The 11,174-nt window shown below is 38.4% G+C and overlaps 1 protein-coding gene across 1 annotated transcript; it reads right to left on the bottom strand.

Annotated features, from left to right (window-relative positions):
- Positions 1 to 6: 6 nt before the first annotated feature.
- LOC141426613 (U6 snRNA phosphodiesterase 1-like) lies at positions 7 to 2,854 on the bottom strand. The gene is made up of 5 exons (XM_074085640.1): positions 2,655 to 2,854; positions 2,420 to 2,562; positions 683 to 860; positions 426 to 588; positions 7 to 259 (listed from the first exon to the last, which is right to left on the bottom strand). The coding sequence occupies exons 1-5, from the start codon at positions 2,741 to 2,743 to the stop codon at positions 77 to 79; spliced, it is 756 nt and encodes a 251-aa protein (XP_073941741.1). The 5' UTR covers positions 2,744 to 2,854; the 3' UTR covers positions 7 to 76.
- Between the last annotated feature and the right edge of the window lie 8,320 nt (positions 2,855 to 11,174).

Genomic DNA, 11,174 nt, shown 5'->3' with positions numbered 1-11,174 from the left:
TTTGTCCCTTTGTTGAAGTTAGGGTTGATAAACACTCTATTTCTCACTTGATCCATATTTTCCTGCATTTCTGTTTTCACTGTAACATGAATTGGAAAAATTTATTACCTATTTTAGAATTAACGTTGTTTACTGTTATGGTTTTGAGTGTCCTTTCAGTCTCCTGATAAAGAATATTGTTAAATTTTTCTAAGGCACCAGTTAACTCTGATTTCTTGTTTCCATTCGCCCACAATATACTCATATGAAGTGATGGTTTCTGCAATAAACAGAAAAGTTAAAAGTTACTTACTGACTGATCAATACACATAAATTAACCACATTCAGTGAAAAAAAAACATAAATAGGGCTGATTTTCCAGACATAATGGAGAAGTTATTGAACCTGATATTACATTACACATGATATTAATTAACATTACTTACAGCATAAAATGTAGGCAAGTTAAAGTCAGTGAGAATCTCATCAACTTTCTCCACAATTTTCAGCAAATATTTGTTACTGAAGTGGTCTACTGCTACAGATATGAAGGTCCTATTGTTTTCTTCGTTGCAGTATATTTTGACACTTTCAAACCCCAAATCAAAGCTGCAATATATAATTTAAAAAAAAAATAAGCAAGAAAAACATAATTATAAGAAATATGTACCTACCTATATCACATTTTTTGTAACAGATTTACCTTTCAATGATGCCTATGCTTGTTTGAAGTGAATTAACAAATGGAGTTATCAAATGATACTTCAGATTCACTGTTCTTGATAAACTTATATGGAAATCATCACATACATGGAATTCACCAGAGGTACAAGCAGCTAGTAAGTTGCTTATCAAATTTGTCAAATTCTCTTCCTCAGGATCTGTAAGTAAACAAGAAATGAACAAGGTGCTGCTCGAATTTCAATGACAAGAAAAGGCGCTACCCCTTAGCTACCAATCCCTGCCCTTAATTTGGCAGTGTATGCCACAATGACCATGATAGAAGACTATCTTTTTTATTTATTTTACAATGTAGAATTTTTCGGACTATGAGGTAATGACGAGGTTTGAATCATGAACTTTTTTTAATTTTGTCAAATTAAGGGCTAAAATAACTAATAACATATTTTACTATTATTATTGTTTACCCATACTATTTGATTATTTAATTTTTTTTTTAAATTAGTACCTAATAGAAATGCGAAGCAACAAACTGAGGCAAACCCAGATCTAAAAAACTTTGCTCAAGATTGGCGAAAAAAAATATTGTGTAATTATGGATGATAAGACATACTGCAAACTCCACTTGAAATCATTGCCTGGACATTACTATTATTCGGGAGTAGATAAAAAGACCTTTAGTGAAGTCATTAAGGTGATAAAAGCAGATAAATTTGCAAAGAAAGTCCTTGTGAGGTAGTTGATTTGTTCATATGGCAAACGGGGCATACCATATTGTGCTAAAGGAACTACAAAAGGCGATATATATCTAACCGAATGTCTTATGAAACAATTCCTACCATTCATAAAGCGGCATAATAAACCAGTCATGCTTTGGACTGACTTAGCAACATGACACTACAGGAAAAAGCAATAAAGTGGTATAATTCAAATAATACCTATATAATTTGTTCAAAAACACTAAAATCCTCTACACTGCCCTGAGTTGCATCCTATTGAAAAATATTGGGCTCGTATGAAGGAGAAACTCTTGAAACATAATAATAATGTCACCTCAGTTGATACTTCCAATACAAGTGGAATGAAGGTTCGACATTGATAACTGATGCTGATGTATGAAAGCCTAATGGCAGGTGTTAAAAGAAAATTCAAAAAAAATATATAAATCTTTCTTAAAATTAATCTGTATATATTTATAAATATTATAAACTTACCAAAAATAAAATTATATATTAAAAAAAATGAATTTACTGTATTTGTAGCATTTCCTTTTACATTGTGTATTTTTTTTTCTGGGACAAGCTTTATATAATAAGAATAAATCTTAAATCACTAGTTATTTTACACACTCAACTGCTTTTGGTAACTAGAACTACTGTCAACACTCTTATTTGGTTATATCTCCTTTTTTTAACAGACATACTACTTAAGACCTGGACGTGGTACACCAGTTTTGTTATTTTGGATTTTTTTTCAAAATTCTTAAATTCCTTATTCAATTAACTATCTGTACTTTATTAACATTTGTCCATTATTCTTAGTGTTAATAGGTCTTTTAGAAAGTATGCGAGGGCTCAGGACAATAAAAATAGAATTCAAATCAAAACTCCAAAACAAGTGAGTGGTTACTCATCAAGAGATGATAATAACTATCGAAATTGTGTTTAGGTTAGTATCAGTTCAGTTACAGAACAAGTGATACACAATTATGTAGACTGTGCATTAAGCAAAAGCAGCAATAGCACACATTTATACACACATTTTATATAGACATAAGATGCCCAATTTCCTCTCACGTGTTCGAAGGAACGCAAGCGCCCTTTGTGTAGTTCCGGATTGTCTACATGGTCCTCTGTCGGGACCACGGTAATATTCTTCAAATCTGGTTTGGGTAACTTGGATCTGGAAATAAGAAACTTTATGTATGACTAAAATTAAGGCAATATTTATATATAGGTAGATTGTTAGTTCATATTAAAAGTTTTCATACGTACTTTTGATTACTTTTCTGATTGTTCTCTGTAAGAGAATCGCTGTCTTCTGAACTCGATCCGTAGTCACAAATATAAGACAAACCAGACATCACATAGTTATGAATCTGACATGTATCACTATCACAATTACATTTATTTTGTAACTACTTCCTTCATAAATCGGTAAAAATATTAGAATTTATTTACTTCCACTCCACACAATCTCAATTCAATTCAAATTTAGGAAAAGTGGCTCCATCAATTTTTTGATGATTCTGCCAGTGTCGAGGTTGACAGAGACACGATGGGTAGGTGGACGACTTGATAGATAATCAGCCAGTTTTCGGTGGGATAACTACCAGTTACTATCTGAAATGAGGATACGATACACTAGGTTAAACTAAACAATAAATACATGAAATAATTAGATGATGAGATACAGTAAGCAAAGATATGACAGTTCACTACAGGTAATAAAACATTGAAACGAGAATGAACATGGAAAAAAAAAAAAAAAAAAAAAGACTACATTTACAATTTAATTTTATTTTTAGTCAAAAATTTGTCTAAAATTTCACAAAATGGAGAGAAAACTAAAGTTAGGAGAAAATTAATATTAATAGGACGAATAACATCACGAGGGAGGATACTATATAAAGGAACAGATATTTTTGTACATTCCAAAAACATATGTTCTAGAGTTCCATCAGCCAAACCACATTCACAGATGGCATTGTCCCTTATTCGAAGCTTTGCTAAAAATACAGGAGAACAGAAATGACCCAGTCTTAACCTAATAATGATGGAGGTATTTAACTTAGAAAATTCTCTATTAATAAAAAACCATGGTCTCGTAGGAATAGATGATTGAAGGCTTCCAAAATGTCTTCCCTTAATTAGCCGAGATGATTGCCACAAATCATTCCAAACTTCAAACATTTGAGGTTTCACAAGAGCCTTAATGTCACGGCTAAAGCATTCAGTGTAGTCAGACGAACCTAGATGAATTGCTTGTCTAGCACACAAATCAGCTATCTCATTATCCACAATACCACAGTGACTCGGAATCCACGCAATAACAACTTCAAGATTGGCTAGATGACAATCACGAAGAGCATCTTTGATTTTTAGCGTCAAATAAAAGTTATCTCTAGAGTGAAAAGGAAAAGCCACCAAATCTTGTAAACAACTTAACGAATCAGACAGGATTATAGTTTTATTAAGGTTATGAGATTTAATGTAAGATACAGCTTCATATAAAGCCACCGCTTCACCAGAAAAAATTGAACAGTGAGGAGGGCTTTTAAAATTTAGAATAATTTTAAATTTGGGAATCCAAACAGCTGACCCTACAAAATCAACATTTGAAATTTTTGAGGAGTCCGTGAATATTCTTAGCCAGTTCTTAAATTTACTATTCATAATTTTAATAAATTCCGAGTTGGCACTCGGAGATTTTTTATGAATTCCTAAATCAAAGATAACGTTTGGTTGGAAAATTAAACTGTCGTAATCGAAACAAAAAATTGGGTTTTTACACAACTTAAATGTAGGAATTGGGGAATACTTTTTATAAGATTTAACAAGGGGAGGGAGGGCTTTATTCACCCAATATCTAGAGGAAGAAGAGAGTTCTGCCAATTTTTTACATTTAGCCATCAATGGATGAGAAAGATATTGAGATATGTTTAGAAAAAACCTGTCCGCTAAATACTGACGACGAAGAAATAAAGGAGGATCAACACATTCAACCTGTAATGCATTTATAGGGGATGACTTCATAGCACCAGATATTATGCGCAGGCACCTAGACTGAATTCGATCCAGTTTTGCCAACGACAATTTACTACAAGGTTCTAAAACAAAACAGGCGTAATCAAAATGACTGCGAACTATTGCGTTATAAAGGATTTTTTGAGTGTAAGGATGAGCTCCCCATCTCACACCAGATAGAGAGCGAAGGACGTTTATACTTTTCTCACATTTATTAATAATATAATTCAAGTGATAAACCCCTGAAAGTTTAGAATCTAGGTGAACCCCTAAAAATTTTACTTTATCCAAGATTAAAATCTGTTGGTCATTGATAGATAGATTAAGAGGAGGTAAATTTCTTTTCCTGGAGAAAACAACTGCATTGCACTTAGGGATTGACAATGAAAGACCATGGAGATCAAGCCAAACATTTAGATAATACAGAGCCAAATTTAATTTATTAGAACAGTGAGTAAGGGAGGAATTATTACAATATAATACAATATCATCTGCATATTGTAAGATATTACAGAAACAGGATACAGCAGGCTCCAGGTCTACAGTATAAAGGCTATACAGTAATGGGCTTAACACCGACCCTTGAGGTAACCCGTTCCACACAAGTCTTGGAGGAAGTAAATTTCCATTAATGCGTACACGAATCAAACGAGACATTAGTAAGCTACAGATGATATTAACCAATCTAGTTGGAATATCCAACTGGAGTAATTTCTGTCTGAGAATGGATAGGTTGACGCTATCATAAGCAGCAGAAATGTCCAAAAACACAGCCACAACACTTTCATTTTTACTAAAAGCAATACGTATATCAGATGTTAAAATACTGAGACTATCAGAAGTACCCATTCCTTTACGAAAACCAAACTGGGACTTAGCTAGAATATTTCTGTTTTCCACGATCCATTCTAATCTATTTTTAATCAGATGTTCCAATATTTTTGCTAACACTGAGGACAGAGCTATTGGACGATAAGATGAAGGATCGTTAGGATCTTTTCCAGGCTTTAAGATAGGGATAATGATTTGAGTTTTCCAGGAGGAGGGAATTATACCAGTTATGAAAATATGATTAATAATTTTTAAGAAGATTAGTTTAGCAGACTTCGAGGATTTCACAATGAAAGAATATGGGATCCCGTCGATCCCAGGAGAAGAGTCTTTTAAATGGTCTAGGGCACATAACAGCTCCGCATAAGAGAATAAGTCATTCATTCTATCCATAGAGGGAAGAGATGGGGGAACTGGAGGAAAAAGGTCCTCAGAGGGAACAAAAGGAGGAGAGAGTTTATCTAAAAATTCAGCTAGCCACGGATCTGTATCATTGGATATAGCATCATTGACACTTAAACTCCGGCGAAATGCCTTGAATTTTTTCCAGACTAAAGTGGACGGGGTCCGGGGAGATAAAGATTTACAAAAATTAGACCAACCCTCTTTTTTCTTTTTAGATAACAGTCTCTTCGCTTTTGCAGAGGATTTTTTGAATAACAAATAGTTATCCATGGTAAGATTGTCAGAATATCTATTTTCAGCCAAATTGCGCTCACGAACAATGTTAGTACATTCTGAATCCCACCACGGAGGAGAAGGTATTTTATTACGAGCAGAATTTTTTAAAGGAATTGCTGCATCTGCAGCAGAGAGAAGACATTTAACGAAACTATCATAAACATGAACAAAATTATCATCATATATATCTGGAAGAGTATTAATACTTTTATCTAAATTAGAAGAAAATTCACCCCAGTCAGCCTGATTAATTTTATATTTTAATAAAGGGGGAGTAATGAAGGGAGGAGGAAAGGATTTTTGGATCGAAGAAAGTATAGGAAAATGATCGCTACTGAATGATTGATTTAAAATTTTCCATGAAAAAGAAGTAGCCAGATTTGCAGAAACAATAGTTAGGTCTACTGCACTAGCGTTTTGAATAGGAGATACTCGCCTAGTGGGCGAACCGTCATTTATAACATACAAATTTAAATCGTCCAAAATGTCTAGAAGCGTATATGAATTTGGGTCACACGAAGCTGAACCCCATAAAGTGTTTTTACAGTTGAAGTCACCTAAGATAATGAAAGGGGAAGGGATGGAAGATAAAATAGTTTTAAATTCAACTAATAGATTTAAGTTTGGATGAGGAATATATACAGAAATAAAAGAAAAGTCAAGTAATCTGGCAGCAACTATATTTAAGCCAGGACTGTGATTGGGAAGAGGGAGAACGGAATACGTAAAAGATCTGTTTATAAGGAGAGCACAACCAGCATACCCATCGTCTCTGTCATCCCGGAAACAAGCAAAGCCAGGAACCCTGAAGCGACGACCTGGCTTTAACCATGTCTCTGAGAGGGCAGAGACGATGGGTTTATATTTGTTTAGTAAAAAGATGAGTTCTGATTTTTTATTAGAAATGCTCTGAACATTCCATTGCAGAATGTCCATTATTAGTGATTAAGGGAACTATTGATTGAAGTTGAGATCGGACGTTGTTCGGTAGTGTGTCGCTAAATTTGTGAATTAGATTAACTAATAAACCAGTAAGATGGTCTAAGAAATTGTCGTTAGGGGACTCGTTAAAATTATCATTCAGAGCGCACCCATTAGGAAGCGATGAACGGGGCGTACTAGTAATTTCTTTGTGAGCTTGAACATCATACATTTGAGACTGTAGACGGCGAGGTTTTCTTTGGGTATAAATAGTTTTTCTGTAAGATTTTTGCGCCGAGGAACCAGCATCAACATGGATGTAATGGGAATCGGAGGAGAGAAGGGGTTAACCTTTGGGGAGGAGATGGTACTTTTTGAGCAGCAGCGGAGTAGGACATGCGAGCCGGACGGAAACGTTGAGATGCCTCTATGTAGCCAATATTTTCTTCAGACATGACCACTTTAATAGCTTTCTGGCGGGAATGTTCAGGGCAGGTTTGATCTGTAGCATTATGGCGGCCGAGACATAAAACACAACTACTATTATCGTCAGAGATGGAACATGACTCACCGGAATGAGGTTGGGCACAACGATAGCAGATAGGTTTGGACCTACACTTTGCAGCAATGTGACCGAACCTACAACATCTTCTGCACTGAATCGACGGGAGCGAGTAAGTGTATACCGGGATAGATGAGTTATAGATGAATATTCTTTCCGGTAATATTTGGGAGTGAAAAGTTAGTACAACGGTTTTTGAGGGAATCCATTCCGGAGGCTGACCATCTCTGTGTACTTTCCTTGATAAACGGCGGGCTTTAATGATTCTGCCACTAAATTCTGATTCTAAACCGGACGGAAAATGCAATCCTTCAACCAACTCTTCCAGAGACCATTCCGTGGGGATATCTCTAACCACGCCCATGCGAGATACATGATATCTAGGAATGGAAGCCGATAATTTGTTTTCTGGTAGAAAACTAACAGAAAGGAAATTATTGGCATCCAAAGCCGATTTAAAATTCACAGCTACTTTGTTGCGACCAACTGACTTAATCGAGCCTTCCACAATAGCCTGAACCTTATATTTGTGAAGTAATTGGGCCACTTTTAAAACCTGTAAGGACAGGCCTGATGACAATTCCGGTTCCATCTTACTAATATGGATCAAGAAAGGACCCTTATCAGTTTCCCGATATTTCAATTGGGGGTCATCTGGATCATACTCAGGGGATACATATAAATTTTGATAGCTATCTCCTGGATTTTTTGTTTTTCTGGGACTGGAGAAAATAATCGACGCCATTCGTTTCCTATTATTATTAATAGCCCCATTGTTGTCTGATTGTGATGAAGAAAAAAGAGAATCGTCAATGGCGTCGGAAAACGTCACAGAATTCCCTTCATTATTTATATTTGACAATGGCCTCCCTCGATCAGGAGGTTCCTTATCGGACATTTTGGGAAATAATCCGATTGGAAAGAACTATTTAATAGATGTAATTAACAACAACTATCTAACATACAAAAAGAAAGCAAAACTACCCAGAAAATCCCACCTAAAACGGTTTTTTTTCAAAATTACTCACCTGAGCGCGTGTGTCTACCAACACAGCGACGAGCAGAATCCCACACAATCTCATTTTTCTTCATTTCATTTCATGTCATGTCAGACTCATGATTCTGCAGGGCTTACTAACGAAACTCGAAACTCGAAGTTCGTGTCGTGCAGTCCCTCTGACACTTATACTATTTTATACGAGAGCGAGAGGGACCGCACGACACGAACTTCGAAGTTTCGAGTTTCGGAGAAGCCCTACAGATCATGACATAACATGTCAACATGACATGAACCAGTGTTGCCACCTTGCCCAAGAAAAGAAGCTAAGCATTATGGTAAAAAGTTGGCTAGTTATGAAAAAAATGAGGTTAGAAGTGGCCAAACAGGGCTTTAAATACCGTTAAAAGTGGTAACGTTACCAACTGTCAAACCGATTTAACGTTAAATGATAATTAACGTTAAACGATTTACCGTTACTTATACAACTTTTTACCGGTAAAAAAAATGGTAACGTTATCAGCTATTCATTAAATAACGTTAATTCAAAAGTATCGTTAAATCATTTTAACGGTATTTATATTACTATTTACCGGTAAGCTTGGTAACGTTAAATGGCAGATTATCCTCATTTATCGAGCGAGTATGCACGCGCAATACGCGCATTCCTCGTCGTTTTTAGGGTTCCGTACCTCAAAAGGAAAAACGGAACCCTTGTAGATCACTTTTTGTCCTTCTGTCCGTCTGTCTTTCTGTTAAGACGCTTTTTCTCAGGAACGCGTGGAGGTATCAAGATGAAATTTATAGGGGTAGATATTTGTATGAGAAATACGAATATCTGTTCTCGAGTCTTGGTGCATAATAGATGTTTTCTTAAACATGCCTCGGAAATGTATGCGTTAATGTCACGAAATGGAGACATGAAGTTTCTCATTTATGGCTCCCTACCACCTCTACATAACTTCTTGCCTAGGCCATGAAGTATGTAATGAAAATCCATTATTGTCCGCTGCTCTAACTTTTTGATTTTGCTTACTAACATTAAACTGACAAAGGAAAAACGACCAAGCCAACCACCACTACTCTGTAAGCAAATGCGATACTGCGATGCGATGCGATGCGATGCGATGCGATGCGATGCGATGCGAAGCGATGCGATACGATGCGATGCGAAGCGATGCGATGCGATGCGATGCGATGCGATGCGATGCGATGCGATGCGATGCGATGCGAATGCGATGCGATGCGATGCGATGCGATGCGATGCGCGAAGCGATGCGATGCGATGCGAAGCGATCGATGCGATGCGATGCGATGCGATGCGAAGCGATGCGAAGCGATGCGATGCGAAGCGATGCGATGCGATGCGATGCGATGTGATGCGAAGCGATGCGATGCGATGCGATGCGAAGCGAAGCGATGCGAAGCAAGCGAAGCCAAGCGATGCCAAGCGATGCCAAGCGATGCCAAGCGATGCCAAGCGATGCCAAGCGATGCCAAGCGAGAAGCTGCAAGCGATGCCAAGAGATGCCAAGCGATGCCAAGCGATGCCAAGCGATGCCAGCGATGCCAAGCGATGCCAAGCGATGCCAAGCGATGCCAAGCGATGCCAAGCGATGCCAAGCGATGCAAGCGATGCCAAGCGATGCAAGCGATGCCAAGCGATGCCAAGCGATGCCAAGCGATGCCAAGCGATGCCAAGCGAGCAAGCGATGCAAGCGATGCCAAGCGATGCAAGCGATCCAAGCGATCCAAGCGATGCCAAGCGATGCCAAGCGATGCCAAGCGATGCAAGCGATGCCAAGCGATGCCAAGCGATGCCAAGCGATGCAAGCGATGCCAAGCGATGCCAAGCGATGCCAAGCGATGCCAGCGATGCCAAGCGATGCCAAGCGATGCCAAGCGATGCCAAGCGATGCCAAGCGATGCCAAGCGATCCAGCTGATGCAAGCGATCCCACCGATGCCAAGCGATCCCAAGCGATGCCAAGCGATGCCAAGCGATGCGCGATGCGAAGCGATGCGAAGCGATGCGATGCGATCGAAGCGATGCGATGCGATGCGATGCGATGCGAAGCGATGCGATGCGATGCGATGGATGGATGGATGGATGGATGAAATATTTCCTCACATTGTTTGAGAAAAGCACTATACAAGCCTCGCCAGAACAGGGATTGCTGGACTCGTTCTATCCGTCTACCCCGATCTCGTCCATCAATCCCTTACTTCATGGCCTCTGCAGTAATGTACTATTTCTCAAACATGCTCGGAAATGTATGCGTTAATGTCACGAAATGGAGACATGAAGTTTCTCATTTATGGCTCCCTACCACCTCCCTACATAACTTCTTGGCCTAGGCCATGAAGTATGTATGAAAATCCATTATTGTCCGCTGCTCTAACTTTTTAATTTTGCTTACTTAACATTAACTGACAAAGAAAAATTACGAACAGCCAACCACCACTACTCTGTAAGCATTTGCGATATCTGCGATGCGATGCGATGCGATGCGATGCGATGCGAAGCGATGCGATGCGAAGCGATGCGATGCGATGCGATGCGATGCGAAGCGAATGCGATGCGATGCGAAGCGAAGCGATGCGATGCGATGCGAAGCGATGCGAAGCGATGCGATGCGAAGCAAAGCGATGAGATGCGATGCGATGCGAAGCGATGCGATGCGAAGCGATGCGAAGCGATGCGAAGCGATGGCGAAGCGATGCGAAGCGATGCGAAGCGATGCGAAGCGATGCGAAGCGATGCGAAGCGATGCGAA

This window comes from Choristoneura fumiferana, chromosome 3, assembly GCF_025370935.1.
Source record: "Choristoneura fumiferana chromosome 3, NRCan_CFum_1, whole genome shotgun sequence".
Lineage (NCBI taxonomy): Eukaryota > Metazoa > Arthropoda > Insecta > Lepidoptera > Tortricidae > Choristoneura > Choristoneura fumiferana.
This window is presented reverse-complemented; position numbering and strand designations above follow the sequence as displayed.